The 17,486-nt window shown below is 32.5% G+C and overlaps 2 protein-coding genes across 2 annotated transcripts; both read right to left on the bottom strand.

The window, feature by feature from the left end:
• Positions 1–1,697: 1,697 nt before the first annotated feature.
• LOC114320501 (uncharacterized) lies at positions 1,698–5,474 on the bottom strand. Its single transcript, XM_028267566.2, has 4 exons — positions 4,655–5,474; positions 2,716–3,487; positions 2,590–2,634; positions 1,698–2,038 (listed from the first exon to the last, which is right to left on the bottom strand). Exons 2-3 carry the CDS (start codon positions 3,375–3,377, stop codon positions 2,628–2,630), a joined length of 669 nt encoding a protein of 222 aa, XP_028123367.2. The 5' UTR covers positions 3,378–3,487; positions 4,655–5,474; the 3' UTR covers positions 1,698–2,038; positions 2,590–2,627.
• Positions 5,475–5,849: 375 nt separating this feature from the next.
• Positions 5,850–15,924, bottom strand: LOC114320502 (putative galactinol--sucrose galactosyltransferase 2). Its single transcript, XM_028267567.2, has 14 exons — positions 15,597–15,924; positions 12,536–12,763; positions 10,197–10,441; positions 9,806–9,896; positions 9,408–9,456; positions 9,214–9,305; positions 8,988–9,095; positions 8,274–8,396; positions 7,516–8,068; positions 7,349–7,416; positions 7,110–7,244; positions 6,805–7,022; positions 6,513–6,601; positions 5,850–6,409 (listed from the first exon to the last, which is right to left on the bottom strand). Exons 2-14 carry the CDS (start codon positions 12,724–12,726, stop codon positions 6,113–6,115), a joined length of 2,259 nt encoding a protein of 752 aa, XP_028123368.1. The 5' UTR covers positions 12,727–12,763; positions 15,597–15,924; the 3' UTR covers positions 5,850–6,112.
• Between the last annotated feature and the right edge of the window lie 1,562 nt (positions 15,925–17,486).

The raw sequence follows: 17,486 nt of genomic DNA, 5'->3' as shown, positions 1-17,486 counted from the left end.
ACGAAATTGAAAATCAAATATATATATATTATGTATTCCATTATACATTTGATTTCTGTTCATAGCAGAATTGAATTGAATTGAGAATAAGCAACCAAATCTCCTTGGCAAAGAAAGGAAGATGATGTGGGGTTTTGGTTCATACAATTTGGGTACTTAGTTTCAAATTCTGATGCAACACGAAATTAGAGAATACACTGTGGTGATGTATGGGCCACCTTAAAGAGGGTCATGTTACATGTGGAGGTGCCAAAAGTCTTTGGTTGAGGCTACCAATTCAAGCCACATTTGTGATTTTCTATTTCAATAATTTGAATCGTTCGTTTTGTAAGACATTAACTGTATATTATTTATAATTAAAAAAAAATTAAGTAAATCTGTTAATTGTAATATTTTTTAATTTATCACATTTGTTTAAAAAAAAGTATATTTTCTAAAATAAACTATCATTTTTTTTTAAATAATATATATAAAAAGTCTTAAAAAATTAATGATTCGAATTATTAAAACTGAACAGTGAGATGGAACTATTAATTAGAGAGTATTGAGCAAGCAAAATATATGCCTAATCTTATGTTAGCAATTAGGTAAGGTAAGAAACTCTTAAAAGGTACTCTAAAATATATATATATATATATATATATATAACCGTTAAAATATTTGACTAAAAAATCATCATTTTTTTGATAATTCATAAGCACGTAAACCCTTTACCAATGTGTGACTAGATTGTAGGAATTGATGATGCCCCCAAATCAAGTTGATCTCACGCATATTTCAATACATACCCCAAAAACCTAACTCCCCCCACATGTAGAAAGATCATCTACTAAAATATATATATATATATATATATATTTAAAAAGTGCTTAAAAAGAATATTTTGACCTCAATGACAATATGTGAAAAAATAAGAGTGATATATAAATACAAAATTTATACAAAATTCTATGTATAAATCATATTAATGGAACTCAAGTGATAAGACTCAAGCTACGACATCATTATATATATATATATATATATATATATTTTTTGTAAAACACTGGTAACAAGAGAATGTTATTCAAATCACATAGGCTTTTTTGCCTCACTTGTCATATTGAATGAGGATTGTAAAATGTAGGCCCAAAAGCACACTGTTCTTTGTGCTTTACTTTTCGATTTCCAGATCTCATAGCCAAAGCCCATTACATTTGGATCATGAATCTTACTTTTTGAATTCCTCCCAAATTCGTTATACAAACATAATCTAAGGTCCCATCCAACTCAATTTCTGCTTCAAAGCCATTTAATTAACCAGATTTTAGTCTGAAAAATTGGTAAGGCATATAGAAGCACCAAGCATACTCATCTGATTTTTATTTTTTTTTTAATTTATGAATGATCTATGGAGATAAACTAAAAAATAAATGACTCAAATCACCAGAAACTGGTTATAGGCCCACGGGCCCAAACTACACTTATGTGTGAGATTTGAGAGAATGTCATCTCAAATAGCAAACCCTAACCCTGAGTTTGGTCTGACATCCATTTCAATGTTTTAAACTCAAATCTATGCCAAGAATTAGAAATCCAAGAAAAGCAATAATGACCACTGCAACAAAACCTTCCTGTTTGGTTGCCAAAAATAAAATAAAATAAAAGAAAAAGACAAGAGAACACATTCATTGATTCAAGTTCCTGCATCATAGACATGGCTCAAGCAATATGGTAGTTTCATTTTCTATTTAACCTGACAAATGAAGCATATTACATCCTTTTGTTTTTGGAAATGAATGCAAAAAAGACAGTTACAGTTAAAACTGAGTCAAGTCAAAGGAAAACATCAAAATTATATCTAGTATCTACTGCCGGACTAGGAAGACATCAAAGTTATATCTAGTATCTACTGCTGGATTAAGACCCCCGCAGTACTTAGTGAAACTATACCAAAGTATTACATCCCAAAAATTAGTGAATTCCAAGTATTACATACCAAAAATTGGTGAATAACAGCATGCACATTTCAAATGTTTCTCCAATGTACAACAATCACCTGCCAAAAAAAACAAAAAAACAAAAAACAGCAAGCTGGGAATTCAATTCAACAAGCCAAAAACAAGTAGTCAATGTCAAAAACTCAATTAGACGTGCATAGATTTGCATGTATGTAGCAAACTTTTTAGGGCATTAACTCCTCGTTCAATTTTAAGATCTGGTTAATCACTGTATAATGAGACATATATACTTCATTGTTTAGGTTACCCATTGCAATGAGAGAGCTATAGTTTTCCTTTGTTGAAAGTCCAAAATTCTTTCCTACTTTGCAAGAAAGGTCTACATATAGACTCAGGGTTTGCATGATCATTGATTGAGCTTGGGAGCTTGGAAGATAATTTGTGATCAGGTTTGGAACAAGCTAGTGGAGACTGGAGACGAAGTGAGAGACTCGAACAAATGCGGATAGCAGATTGGAAAAAAAACATTACCACTGTAATGATGATGTGATTTGGAAGTAACTACTAAATATACAACCTAAATAGACAAGAAGTTCAACCTGTTAAAGTATATCAGAAAGAATTTCATGCATAGTATTGAGCATAATACCTATTTGTGAACAGCTTGCATCGTGGTATTAATGCACTTCACTTCCTGCACAATTAGCAAGTTCATTGAGCATAATAATTTTTTCTACACAAACAATTGATTGTTTTGTCAGAAAAGCAAACTCACTCGGGCTTATGTTTCAAACATAAAGTCGAGGCTTCACCAGGCATAAGTTCAACCTCAAAACGTTGCGTCTGCAGATCCACTTCCTCTGATTCACCATCATCATACAAAACCTTGTGAAGCTTCTTTTTCTGATTATATGATTTGATTTGCCCTGTAATCCATTTCCGTAATTCAGACTTGAACACCTTCACTCTCTTCCCCACAACATGAACAAAGCCATTTTCACTCAACCCGACTCTCTGAAAAGAGGGAATCGCCTTTCTTGCCCGTAGATTATATGGACTTTTGTTAGCTGAAGACATGCTTGACTCTCCAATTTCCTTGTCAGCAGTTCTTCTTGTTACCCGAATTTTGGCCTTCTTTGCCTTTCCCTCCTCTTCTACAAGTTTTCCCTTCCCTTTTTCCTTTGTGCCTACAATTCTGTCTCCTTTCTCACGAGCTTTTCTCTTACCAGCATTTTCACCCTCTTCAGACACATCGTGGATTACTATGCCCCCTGTCCTCATCATTGGTTTCTTCCCCTTGGCCTTCTCATCTGCCTTTCCCTTTCCTTTGCTGGCATTTCCCAATCTTAAAACCCTACTGCTACTTTTCTCCTCATCATCCTTTTTCGAGTCCACATCTTTAGATTTTTTCTTATCATCAACTTTCTTCCTAGCCATGGATTTCGGCTTATTCTCAGACAACAGTCAATCTATTTCTTCAGAACTGTCTTTCACTGCACTCAATGTAACGCCAATTCCCACAGTGGAAACCAGATAAAGCCTCAATGCTGCAAGATCAAAGAATAGAACAAAGCATTGTAAAGTATGTTTTAACCTCAATTTCTGTGTTAGAGGATAAAAACCCAACAATAGAATAACCCCAAGACTGGTAAAAAAAACCCATTTTATATAATGGGCAGTGACTGGCTTTAACAAAAACTAGAGAACTCATTGATAATATGAAAGAAACCCTGTTGGATCTTGGATTTGGGAAGGGATTTATAGAAGGAACAGAAAACCAAAAAAAAAAACTTATATTTCATTCTCATTTCCCTTCACTATTCTTTCTCTACACAAATGCTTTCCTAAACTTAAGATCCAGACACAGTTGAAAGATCGCAACAAAAATGAAAACATAGCCATCATTTTCCTCATCTGCTAAGTGTTTGGATCGTATTTGAGTGAGATTTGGAAAGGGAAGTGAAAATGTGGGTGAAATATGATTGACATATAGTTACATTTCACCCACCTTTTTCCTTTTCCCTTTGCCTTTCCCTTTCCAAACATCCACCAAAATCCATAATCCAAATACAGCCTAAAATATATATATATATATATATATATTTTAAATCTTAAGGACAAAAGTTCAACAACGGTAATGAACAGTTCGAGAAACAGAGGATCTGACTTCACTATGATTTGCATTTGCGCATATACATAACACATATACAACTCCTCAAACCCTAAAACTTTAAATCCGAAATTCAAGAACCCAACATCCCCAAATCTTTAAAGACCCATCAACACCATACAAACTTTTCAAACAGAAAATTTGACAAACAAACCCTTATCACATTTTTCATGAGACAGAGTTTCAAGTACATATATAAACATAATAATATTCAAGAAACACTTATTTGCATTAACTATATTGCATAATATGAAGAAAACAAAACCCTAATCTTCAATAAACTCGTATTACATGTATGGTATGTATGTATTTGTTTATTTTATGCATATACATGCACATACACACACAGAAAGATCAAAGATTCTAGATGAAACAAACCCTAATGAGACCTACCATGAAAGATTTCTTGGGCTTGTGTTCAATAATCACATATTCATTCCATATGCACAAAACAAAGCAGAGGTTTGTAAATCTATCAATGTATATTATATATATATATACATATATAGAGAGAGAGAGAGAGAGAGAGAGAGAGAGAGAGAACCTGACAGCAGTATGGGTGTGAGATAGAGGAATGTGAAGAGATTTTCAATGGGAGTTCTTCAAAAACAGATCCTGTCTAGGTTCAAGAAAGAGCAAGGAAAAAAGGCGGGACGTTTTCTATGGGACACGTGTCATTTTTTTATTAGAGATAAACTGACAGCAACGTTGCTTGCTCTTTGGTGAATTTTTTAATATTATTAATATTTTCTTTTTTACCTTTTAAATTTAGTTAGGGCTGATTTAGAAATTAACTATTTTATTTAATTTTTTACAAATAGACATACAAAAGAAAATAATTTTTTTTTAAGTTCTTAATATTAAGATTTTATAAGATATATAAAATACATACAATATTTTTATAGTAGTTAGTATTTTTTAATATTTTCACAGAGGCCTAATTTGATAACTTAACTTAAAAGTCAATTTTTTATTTTTAACTTATTTTAAGTGACATCATCTTTTTATTTTTTTACACTTTTTTTTTTGTAAAAAAAATCAAAAAAAGTCAAAAAAATTAACTTTTAACTAGCTTCGCAAAACAAACAAAAGAAAATTTGACTCAGAAAAATTTCATCAAACTCAGAGAAATTTTGGTCCAACATATCGAAATTTCCCTAGTGTGATCATAGAGAAATTTCATCGAAGACCTTAGCTAATAAATATATATATATATATATATATATCTTGGACTTCTCTTGCTACACAAAGTTGGAGAAAAATATTTCACTAATTTTTCTAAAAATAAAGCGTTAGGACAATTTATAGTGATTTTTTATCTATTTTAATTTATTGACTAACTAGACCTTAATTTGGAAATACTCAAAACGTAAAAAAATTGTGAATATTTTTTTTTTAAATCAATACATACAAATATATATATATATATATATTTAATACATTTTTATATTTTTTTTTTATATTTATTGAAAACACACAAAATTCAAAATTTATTGTTGAAAACTGAAAACCAATCGTGATTCTAAAAGCTCATGATTCCACAATTTAGAAGAATAGAAGTGAGGTCATATTTGGGAACATGCTAAATTAATCAAAAAAATCAATACAAAATGTCCACCCATTCCTTCTACGTTTTTGCACATTACCAACCTTAAATTTCAATGGGTTTTTGCACCCATTGATGATTATTTGTGAAATGGGCAAACAATCATACTCAATAGCTATTTAACAATGCAATAGGCCATAAACCACAAGACTACATTAAAGAAACCACCAATCAGGTTGGTAAGCTTTTATTACAGAGATGCAACAACAACAACAACAAAAAAACAAACAATACAGAAACTCACTCACTCCCCCATGAGAGACTCCCCCTCTCTGCAATACAAGAAGCATTGCCCCAAATCAAGTCACCCACAAACTCCCCTTGACAATGGTGACATTTTAATACACTACCACTAGTTTATTTTATCTCTCCTAACCCTACAAACAAACTACCACTTCAAACTTGGATTTCAATCCCCCATCTATACATCTCCTCTTCTGCAACCGGAACAATAAAAGTCAACAATCCGGTTCCAGGTTCATACTCAAAGTCGGTCTCAACACCACCCACTTGGCATTTCAGTGGGCGCTGTGAAGAGTAAGCGCCAAACCGGCCACATCCCCTCACTTTGAGTAAAATTGTCGCAGATGGAGATTGGTTTTCATTTTGAACTTCAAACTCTTCCAAAGCACCGCCAGTGTTGAACATGTCGAGCAAGCCTATTGGTGCGAAGGAAACGTTCCCTGTGATTTCCTGCAACATAGATTATCGGATCATGGAGTTATTAATGTTCAGTGAATATTTGTAAAGAATGTCAATAGTAAAAATATGTCAAAATTTTAGGCACTAGACTCACCTTCAGAGGGCAGAAGTGGAAGAGTTCATATTCTAGAACTTTCAGCGTCACAGGTAAAGAGGCACCTTTTGGTAACCGAATTACTTCTCCTGAAATTTTACATTTTTCTTACATCAACAACCTACTTACCAATTCCATTAGATTTCAAATAAAATAGATCACCAAGAATATAAATTGTTTGTGGAATTTTAAAGTTACATATTCCTAAAAATTCTGATAAAAAACAATATTCCTAAAAATTGAACTAAGTGCTATGTATTTGAAAGTTGAGCGATTTATTGAGCAAAATTACCTGATTTGTAGGCATAAACCACCGTTTCCCCATTCCAATCTGGCTCTGCAACTTGAGAGAGGGAATCAACATCGGTGGCTTGCACAGAACCTGTGAGGGTGCCGGGAGATTCATCGTGGATACGGGTCTTTTTTGCAACCTTGCACCAACCAGCACCTTGGCAGTTGAAGACGCCAACCACGCCGGTGCATTTGTTCACATTCCAAATTTTAAGCAAGCTGTAAAACAATTACATTTAAGTCCAGTTTTGGTAACAAACCCAAAATATTCCAAATACAATAGAAGGTGGATATGAAATCACAAACCTAATTCCATCTCTTGCCGGATCAACAAAAAGACAGTCACGGGTTGGCCTGCCTGGTAATTGGGCACGAAGAACTGATCCATCAGGAAGGACAAGCTTCTTCAAAAGCTCAAAATTGTGGTTGCCAGGCTTATCACTATCCAATCAGCAACAGAATAGATAAATCTCATCAGGTCATAATTGCTGCATGTGTGATTTAAGATATAACAGGAAACAAACTAGGTCAATGAATTACAATACCTGACATAAATTGGGCATCCTCCAACAGCACGAGCTGCAGCATGATAATCTGCGGCGGGGTGCAAACTCTGCAAAGAAAAGAGCAACTCATCAATGTCTCAATGTCTTTACTCCGTACGAGGCAGAAAAGTTGTGAAATTTCACTATATGGGGGTAACTATGCTTACATGAAACATGTCCCAATCGGGTTGCATAAATTCTCCTAGGAAAACAGAGTTGTACGCAACTGATGAGATGTGGATGGTGTGAGAAGCAGGGTCACGAGGGTAGAAATCGTCAGAAGCTCTTACTATAGCAGTCTGCTTGGCACTATAGATCCCATCAGTATTATGACACATGCAAGCAATGCAACCATTGTCTTGGAAGTTCCGAGTAATGGAGGCCTCAAGGGCCTGATGATAGGCACGAGTGAGAGAAACTCTGCCACCGTGGCCAGCACCAAGAGTTTCAATAATGTTCTGCACGTCGACTTTGACACCGTCTACTCCACATGAAGCTAGGTAGGCATGAAGTTCGTTGTAGAAGTTGAAGACCTTTTTAGGGTGCACTAAACCAAGGCCGTGTACTGCAAGACTGTCCATGACTATGTCTGGTTGGTTGCCTAGTACACCTGGTGACTGAACTGGGTAAGCCAAAGCGGTGTCATAATGCTCCATACCAGCAGCTGCTGGCTTTACCCCACCCCAGTAGCCGGCTAGAGCATGCCATACATACACATACCTGTGGAAGTCAAAAAAAATAAACAAATTTAGGAGTATATATAGGAAACATTTTTCCTCAAATGCAGATGCTAGTTAACATTCTACCCTGTTCTGAATTGGGACTGGGAAACTATAATATTACATCAATAGAAAATTTTAGCAGAATTGTTGGTCAAAAAAAAAAATGGACGGCATGAAACATGTGTAATAATTCGAGCACTTACTTCACATTGTGGTGTTGCTTGGATTCATCGACAACAATTTTCAGGCCTGGGACCTGGTCATTGCTTTTTCCATTCTTTTGGAATTTCTCGTTCTCTTTTATTCCCGTCAATCTGTTAGCAAACCTGCAAGATCAATTTTGACAAATCAACAAGTTAGCTTGGGTGTAGTAAGCTTATTATTTTTTGGCGTGTCAGTTTGAGCCTATTATCATCATGCAACTTTCAAATATTTTCCTTTTAACAGCCGATACAAGCCAACACTAAATGTTACTATTATAGACATTGCAGTCAGGACCTACTCTCTAGTAAAACTCCCATTTAGTATATCAACCAAGTTAGCTCGACTCATCCACAGCTTAACTGATGCCCCTTTACTCGTGGAAAGCACCTGGATGAAATTACATAGCTTGAATTGTCAAATGAACCCGACTTAGATGCACTATTATCTTGCCAATGCAATAATTCAGGCCCTTTCTCAATAGGCCTCTTTTTTCTATATTTGATCAGAAAAATATTCATTTAACTAGCTATATGAAACATAATCAAAAATTATTTCTTTCCTCTCTAGGTATCCCTTCCCCTGCGCACCCACCCCTCTTGAACCCCTCAGTAATCTTTTTCACATTTAGGTAGTTATCTGAATCTCTAGCTATCAGTATTGCTACCACATCAGTCCACCACAATGTTACTGCATGAAAGTGAAAGGAATCTTACTGTGCCCCTTCTTGTACAACACAATTGGTGTCCTTTGCTTCACCACCAATTTGTTGCCAACCGTCATCTATGATAAGGAACCGTGATGGAGTACCTCCATCAGCCAAGCTGCAACAATAGTTACAGCATACCTTAGTAATAAAAAATTTAATAATTATAAGATTAGTACAACCTCAGCCATTTGTATTTGAAATCCAATTAAATTAGTACTTTCTTCCAAATTTACCTTTTGAGGCCTTCTTCAACACCCTCAGCTGTGACATCAGTGTAAAAAGCATCCCATGTACACCAGCCAAACCAGTCAATGAAAGAAGGCAACTACAAACAAACACCACAAAGATCACGTGACCCATTAAGAAAATCCCATTGTTTGCCATAAATCGAAGTGATAAAAATCAAACAAAGTAGGGACTTCCTCACCTTTTTCTCCTCACGATGACGAAAAGTTTGCATGTGCTTTTCTACGGCTCTGTTTCATGATAAAGCATTGCTAGTGAGTAAACAGTGAAAAGCAAAAGGTCTATTAACTTTCAGCAATTTGTACTAGTTGATTGATAACTTAATAAAGCAAATTATTGATAACTAGTTTTTAGATTTTTCAAGAAACAAGCAAATCCTTCGGCTCAAACAAGAGTATAAAGTATAACTAGTGAATAAACAGTGCAAAGCAAAAGGTTTATTAACTTTATGCAATTTGTGACAGTTGATTGATAATAAAGCAAATTGTTGATAACTAGTTTTCATATTTTCCAAGGAACAAAAAAATCCTCCGTGCAAGAAAGCAACATTTGATTGCATTAAAAGGAGGGAAAACTTACTTTACAGCCTGGTTGATGACTTCAAAGGGGTTTGTCCCAGCATGCATGTAGACAAGATAATTTCCTTGGTTGGTTTCAACAGCACTATCTCCTGCAAATCAAATCACACCACAAAAACACAAGGTCGTTTCGGTTCTATTGAACTCGGTTGGTCCTACTTTTTCTTTCCCAAGTTCTATAAACTCCATTAGTTTGATTCATTTGAATGGTAGGGAGATTGATTCATTTCTCCGGCTTGGTTGTGTTCACATTAACAACAGCTCCACCCCACCACATTGGATGGTTAGTCTTCTTTATTTGACAGCTGGGATGGGTCTGGTTTAACGGAATATACGCCTTAGGTAAATGTGCACCTACAGCATATGCTTTTTGATTGCCATGATCTACTCACCACTCTCGAGGCAAATCTCTAGTTCATTCTTTTCATTGCCCTGTAGAACAGCACGGAACTGGCCCTCAAGGAGAGGAAGGAAGACGGTGTATATAGTTGGGGCATCGTCATGTTCTCCTTCAGCAGTGTCTTTACTCTCCACGAGCAAGATTTGTGTCTCAAGAGGAATGTCCTTCCCACATGTCCCCATTCTCTGAGTCATCCACCATAGCTTGAAACGAAAACAACACATGAATCGGAGATCCCTGTCACAGAGAGAGTAATTTTAAAATCTTTCGCTTATAATAACTCAACAACCAGTAGTCAACAACAAAAAATAAGTCTACCTTTGTTTCCAAAGTACCAAAATACTGTCATTTATATTAATAAGACTAGTATTATCTGAATTTATCTCCTCTAATTGTTTGTTAATCATCAGTATCCATCAGCAAGAGATACAATTTCTCAATTTCAATGCAACAAAATTGACAGAAAAAGATGAGTGCTCATCATCTGATAAGTTCACTTAAACTTAATCCTGCTGACCGTTTAATTTCAAAATTGGAAAACTGACATAAGAAAGCTCCTCAAATGTCAAATAGAAGATAAAAGAGAAGGGGGGAAAAGTCCAAAACTCAAATGGCTTAAGCTCACCCATTCAGACTAATTTTTGTGCACTTAATATGACGTGCAACCTATCAAATGATGAATTATTTGTGCTGTGTGTGGGTATGTGGGTGGGTGGGTGGTAGTTGATGCAAGTAATTCAGCCCTCATTTAGCTAAAATTGCACACTACTACTACGAGTCAAGAAATACAATTGTGCAGAGCCACAAGTAACATACAAAGTGCATATTATGAAAAAATGCAACACTTGCGGGTTTATTTAGTGTAGCATTTTATTTGTTTCTGTTACAAAGATTTGGGAGTACAAGTATAGCACCACTCGAACAACTGACTTTACTCAAAGCAGAATATTCTATTGGAACATTTTTTCATATGTAACATCCAATGTTTTAAACACCGGATTGGTGAGTGAACCGGAAAAAGGATCAGGTGGACAGATCACCGGTTCAACCTTTGAATTAAACCGGAATCGAACTGTGAAATAATAAATATATTAAAATTATATTTAAATAAAAATATAAGTAATAAAATTATAAATTAAAAATATTAAATTATCTTAAATATTTCGCATAATTTTTTTTTACTGAAAAATATAATAATATATTTTAAAATATTATTAATTTTAATTTTGGAAGAGTAAATCAAATATTCAATATTCCCTTCATATGATTTTAATTCAAATAATTTGATTAAAAGAAGAGAAAAAATTTTGGAGGGATATCAAAATTTCAAGTCTCCCTCCAATACATTTGATTGAATCTCACATGAATTTCTTAAGTTTTTTTGAAAAAAAAATTTCTTATAAATAGGTAAAGATTTTCACAATAATTTCAATCTCTTAATAGGATTCCTAACAATAGGAGACCCTTGAAAGAAAGTTTTCAATTAAAATTTGCTTATATTCTTTTATATATATATATATGTATTATAAGAAAGAAAGAAAGAAAGAATGAATGAATGAATGAATCAAAAAAAAAAGTTAGCATAAATCAAAAAAAAAATCAAAATTTTCAATGGCAACAACCTGGCAAACCGTCTCCAGGTAGGCCGGTTCAACTGCTAGTTTTCCCGGTTCTCTCTAAATAGGCCGGTTTTTAGCTTCAAAATGTTTAGAGGATATATCCAGACCGGAACCCCGACCAGTCGACGGTTCAACTGGTCGAACCAGCCAGTACGATACGGTTTTCAAAACCATGATAACATCCTTACTCAGGTACATAACAAGCATACTTATATGTAATGGCAAAGTATGCCTATCATATTTTTGTTTATTATTTTATTTTCAAAAATCAAGACTTATCATTTGATAGAGTTTACTTAATGCATTATTCTTAAAAAGAACTTGATTTGATATGCAAAACTTTAATAATTGGCCTCTCTAATATTTTTTGTAATATTTTTCAAAGAGTACAAAACATATGCATCAAATTGTCGGGTTCTCTACAACGACCCTCATCAAATACTAGTTTCATAATAACAACATATTAGATTGCATTGCTAAACAAGCCGAAAGTACATCATTCTACTTGCCTAGGGTTGAAGGATATTTTTTTTGGAGCTTAATTCTCATTTTTTAACTTTTGAGTTGTGAATGCATTCAATTTATGTGTTAAAGTCAAGAAACTCAAGTATATTCAAATTTAATGTGAGATGGAGTTTTCACATGATAACATAAAAAATTGAAATTAATTTCCCAAGATATAACAAACTTTAGAATGAAGTTAATTGCTTACTCTAAGACGCCCACGGGGAAGACATGGAGGCTTTTGCTGTGATCAGCAGTGGCACCAATGAAAGCACCAGCTACAAGGCCCACGCCTGGTCCCGGAGTCAAAACAATGTTTTCGGGCACACCCTTCAGTATGGTCTTCCCCTGAACCACAAGGTTTCCATCACTGACAGAGATATTAGGAGTAACCGTCATCTTTCAGCACCCTACTTCTTGCTAGCTACACAATAAACTACATCAACAAAGGAAATAATTAACCCAAATTAGGAACTGGAAAATTAATAAATTAAAAAAAAATAAAAAAATAAAAAAAAGGGGTTGAAATCTGAACAGAATTACAAGCAAAATCAGAGCTTAGTTAACAAAAGAATTGGAAATAAAGACACCAAACGTAACTTCACCGACAGATATACAATAGGGGTGTTTGGTGTAGCTTTTTTAAGCTTCTAGCTTTTAAAAAGTTATTTTGGACTGTTTAGTTAAACTTATTTCAAATAATTTCTGATTCTAACAACTTATTTTAAATCAAAAAAGTTGATTCTGAGAAGCTGCTCACCCATTGTTTCTGATTATCAATTTCTGCTGTGGACATGTTAATTCACGATTATACTCTTAGATTTTTTTATTTTTTATGTTTTTAAAAATAGAAAAAGACTCAAATGGACTATTAAATATTATTATTATTTTTTATGAAAAATGTAGACAAATAGTGAATAATAAAAAATAAAAATTAATTGAAAAGGCTACTTCGCAGCTTATTTAACAAACACTACTCAACAACATAAATCTATAATCCAACAGCTATACCAAACAGATTAACAACTTCTAATTAAAGTCTTAATCTATAATCTATTAAGCTATAATTAATAATCTGTTTTAACAGTTACACCAAACAGCACCAATACAAATGAAACAAGAATATGCAGGTGTTTCGCCTGCACTAAAAAAAAGTGTTTTACTTATTTGAGTCATAGCAATTAACATTTATAAATATTTTTCCTCTACTTTTTTATCCACTTTTTCTACTTTTTTACATATTTTTTTTTTATAAAAATTTAAAAAATACATTTATTTAAAACATCTGAAACCATTCCTATATTTGAACAAACCATTCCTATATTTGAACAAAATTAACATAAAAAAAACACCACAGACATACTGAAAAAATTATTTGGTTAGTTTTTGTGACTTTCTCTCGTTCTATCGGTCCAAGACCCAATCCCAAGCCCAAGCAGACTGGCTCAACCCCAATAAGGTTTGGTCTGGCATTGGGCTAGGTGTTGAAGCCCAACCCAACCTGTTGGGGAAAATTTTTTAAAATTAGAAAATAAAAAACAAAACAAAACAAAACCAAAAAATATAGGTTAAATTACCCTTATAATTTTTTTTTTTTTAATTTATGTCCAAAATTAAATAGAAAATGAGACACTAACTACACGTAACATAAAAATATTTTATTATATATAATTCATTCAAAATATATTGAATAAATTATACTTTGTTCATTTTATGTTTAGCTATTTTTTTTACTTTACCCATGAAGTCTTTTTTTCACTGAAGTCTTTCATGTTTTAATTTTTTTTCAATTTATTCCAAACGCCATGTTTGGTGGAGTTTTTTTAAGCTAAAATCTAATAATCAAAAAATAAAAACCAAAAGCACACGTTCCCTGTCTTCTAAATAATTAGTTTTTTTCAGTTTATTTAAATTATTTCTCTCTAATAAGCTATAATAAGAAGTTGTATCAAATAGTCTGATATAGATTTTCAAATTAAAATAAATTATAATGGCCTCCTAAAAGTTGTAACAAACCGCCCAAAAACTAACTTATGTTTAAAATTAGACAAAAAATGAGACACTAAAACATGTGACATAAAAATATTTTATTATATACGACTCATAATTCCGACATAAACTTATACCTTAATATAATAATATATTTTTCATATCATGTTATTTTTTTTCTAATTTAAAATAAAATTAATTTTTGAGTAAATAGAAAAAAAAAATACTATAAATTATTACATTAAAAATAAAAAATTAACTAAAGTAGTCAATTGGACAACCACGCCTGGATCATGCCATGATGCCAACCCATAAAACAAAGCATAGCCGGGGACCACAGTACTCTGTTTCAGCTTTAGACCATTAAACTTTGCAAAAGCTATGCGTCATTGAAACCGACTAATTGGAAAACAGTCTTTTCGAGGAAACAGCGTCCGCCCGCCGTGACAGGCAAGAGAAGATGCACGGAAAAAATATGCAAAAGTTAAAAAATGACGAGATTCATGAAAATATTCACGGTTACGACTGCAAAAGGCCAATTAGCTTTTGAATAAAAATAAAATAAAATTCATATATGCGTGAATGAACAATGAAATTCACTGCGATTTTGAGAGAATTTTCTCATGTATCAACTGAGGAGCGACAAAGAGTTCTAGAGAGAGAAACCGAGAAAGAGGGGGGTTAATATAGGAGTAATTCACCGCGATGATGATCAAATTTGGAAATTGCATGGTGGAGATTGTTGCGATCTGTGAGAATTTCTGAGCAAACAGCGTAAATTTGAAAGAAATCGAAGGACATAACCGTCAAACAGAACTTCAAAATCTACCAAACTAATGAAAATCTACACCAAAATTCAATTATCTCCGCCATGAAGAAAACACAGAACTCTACAGTCACCTCTTGAATCAAATTCCTTCGAATGCGAGAATTTCAGAGCAAACAGCTCAAAATTGTCGAACAGAACTTCAAACTATACCAAATTTAAGAAAATCTACACCAAAATTCAAATATCTTCACTATGAAGAAAATACAGAACTCTGGAGTCACCTCTTGAATCAAATTCCTCCGTAGAAATCATGATAAATAAAAAAAAAAAAATTAAAAGTACAATTTCGACGAATCACAACAACCAAAAAAAAAAAAAAAAAAGCCAACTCAGGTAGAAATTCAACGAAAATTCGCCGTAAAAATTCAGCGGGAAAAAACCCTCTGAATTTCAAAATCTCCATAGCTCGATCACAACATGAACAAAGTGCAATAAACTTATCAAAACTCACCTCTGTATCTGTAGCCGCCTCGCCGGAAAATCTTTTCCCGAGCTCCGATCAACGAATAGAGAGACAGAGAGAAGATAGAAATCAAACTAAAAGCAGAAGCGCATTCCACAAAGGAATGCAAACTTCGCAACGAAGGAGAAATTTTAAAACACAGGCAAATGGCAAAACAACAATGATGTGGGTTGGGTAGACGCGGAGGAGGGGTTTATATACCATGATCAGTGTTAAAGGTCGAACAAGTTTCGAGAAGAGACAAGTATGATTGTGACACGTGGATAGAAAAGTCTGATCTTGCTTCCTTGATTTTTCGATTATCTTAAGGGTAATGCTAGGGACACCAAATTTTCTACCAAACAAATGACCAAATGTCTCACATGGGTGTGGGGTCCGCAATTTTGTGGACCCCACACCCATGTGAGACATTTGGTCATTTATTTGGTAGAAAATTTGGGATCTCTAGCATTTTCCTTATCTTAATTGGAAAAAGGACGTGCTCCCTTGTCAAATAATTATGACGATGATTAGGTTAGAATAATTCATTAAAATATAGTAGATGTATTAAAATAATTAATAAAATAAAATGTTATATTAAATTTATAATTTTTTTTTACAATTATCAAATTAATTATTCTTATAGAAAAATTAACTAATTTCTCAAACACAACTATTTTAAGCTAGGTTAAGGCATTGTGTGGAAATAGATTTTTTTAATAACTTTTTAGTTAAAATATGGTTAGGATAACTTTTTGATTTTTTACAAAAATATGTGTAAAAAGTGAAGAGAAAATGAAATCTTTGATTTTTTAATATAAATTGTTAAATTTTTAATTTTTTTAATGACTTTTTAACTTTTTTACTAAAAAAATCACTTGTCAGACAAGGTCTAAAATAATCAAAAAAATTAAATAATTAACTAAAATAAACAACTTTCCAAACAAAACCAGTATTCTTGTTTTTAGAAGTAGTTTGGGTTAAAATAATTTATTAAAATATAGTAAATGAATTAAAATAATTTATTCAATAAAAAATCAGATTAAATTTATAATTATTTTATTTTATTTTTATAATCATCAAATCAACTACTCCTATAAAAAAATTGATAAATTACAAATATACCCTCTGGAGTTTAATTAAAATACAAATCGCCCTTATGGTTTTGAAAATTACATTTCATCCCCTAAGGTTTCGAATTTCATAACAAAATCCCCCTTTTATTAATAAATCATCAAGCCAATTAATAGTTTTTAATGATATTAGCAATATGTTTCAATTGATAATTTAGGTAATTTTATTATTATATAGGAGAGCAATTATGAATTTTATTTTTTTAGTTAATTCTATTAAATAAAAAAATTCTAACAATGGAGTATTTATAATTTTTCAAATTACATGAAGCAATTTATATTTTAAGCAAATCTCAATGGTGTATTTGTAATTTATCCTAAAAAAACTAACTAACTTCTCAAACATAACTATTTTAGCTAAATTAAAATAGTCAACTTTCCAAACAAAAACATTATTCTTGTTTTTAGAAGTAGTTTGGGGATAATCTAAATAAGTTCACTTATTTAATAGGTATATTTATTTGAATTACATTTTTTTTTTTTTTCATAAAAGGTCAAAAAAATATATTAAATAGACAAACTCCAAACAACGTCTTAATTTATGTCCTAAATTATTAATTTAAATAATTATACCTTTAAATGTTATTTTGAGTATGATTTATTTTTAAAATTTTATTTATTATAAAATGACATGTAAAAAAATAAAATAATGATGTAATTTAAATAAATCAATAAATTGATAAACTGATTATTTTTAGTATGATACCTAAATTATTAAAGTTAGTTAATCATTAGCAAGTTTAATCTTTACAAAATATCACATCGG

This window comes from Camellia sinensis, chromosome 10 (assembly GCF_055761805.1).
Source record: "Camellia sinensis isolate YWXY chromosome 10, ASM5576180v1, whole genome shotgun sequence".
NCBI classification, from domain to species: Eukaryota; Viridiplantae; Streptophyta; class Magnoliopsida; order Ericales; family Theaceae; genus Camellia; species Camellia sinensis.
This window is presented reverse-complemented; position numbering and strand designations above follow the sequence as displayed.

Bases quoted from the DNA above. Each gene is read 5' to 3' on its own strand.
- LOC114320501 (XM_028267566.2), bottom strand. From the start codon at position 3,377: ATGGCTAGGAAGAAAGTTGATGATAAGAAAAAATCTAAAGATGTGGAC.
- LOC114320502 (XM_028267567.2), bottom strand. From the start codon at position 12,726: ATGACGGTTACTCCTAATATCTCTGTCAGTGATGGAAACCTTGTGGTT. The intron at 10,442-12,535 runs GTAAGCAATTAA...TCTCTGTGACAG, and splicing joins TTCCCCGTGGGCGTCTTAGA to GGATCTCCGATTCATGTGTT. The intron at 9,306-9,407 runs GTGAGGAAGTCC...GTTTGTTTGTAG, and splicing joins GTCATCGTGAGGAGAAAAAG to TTGCCTTCTTTCATTGACTG.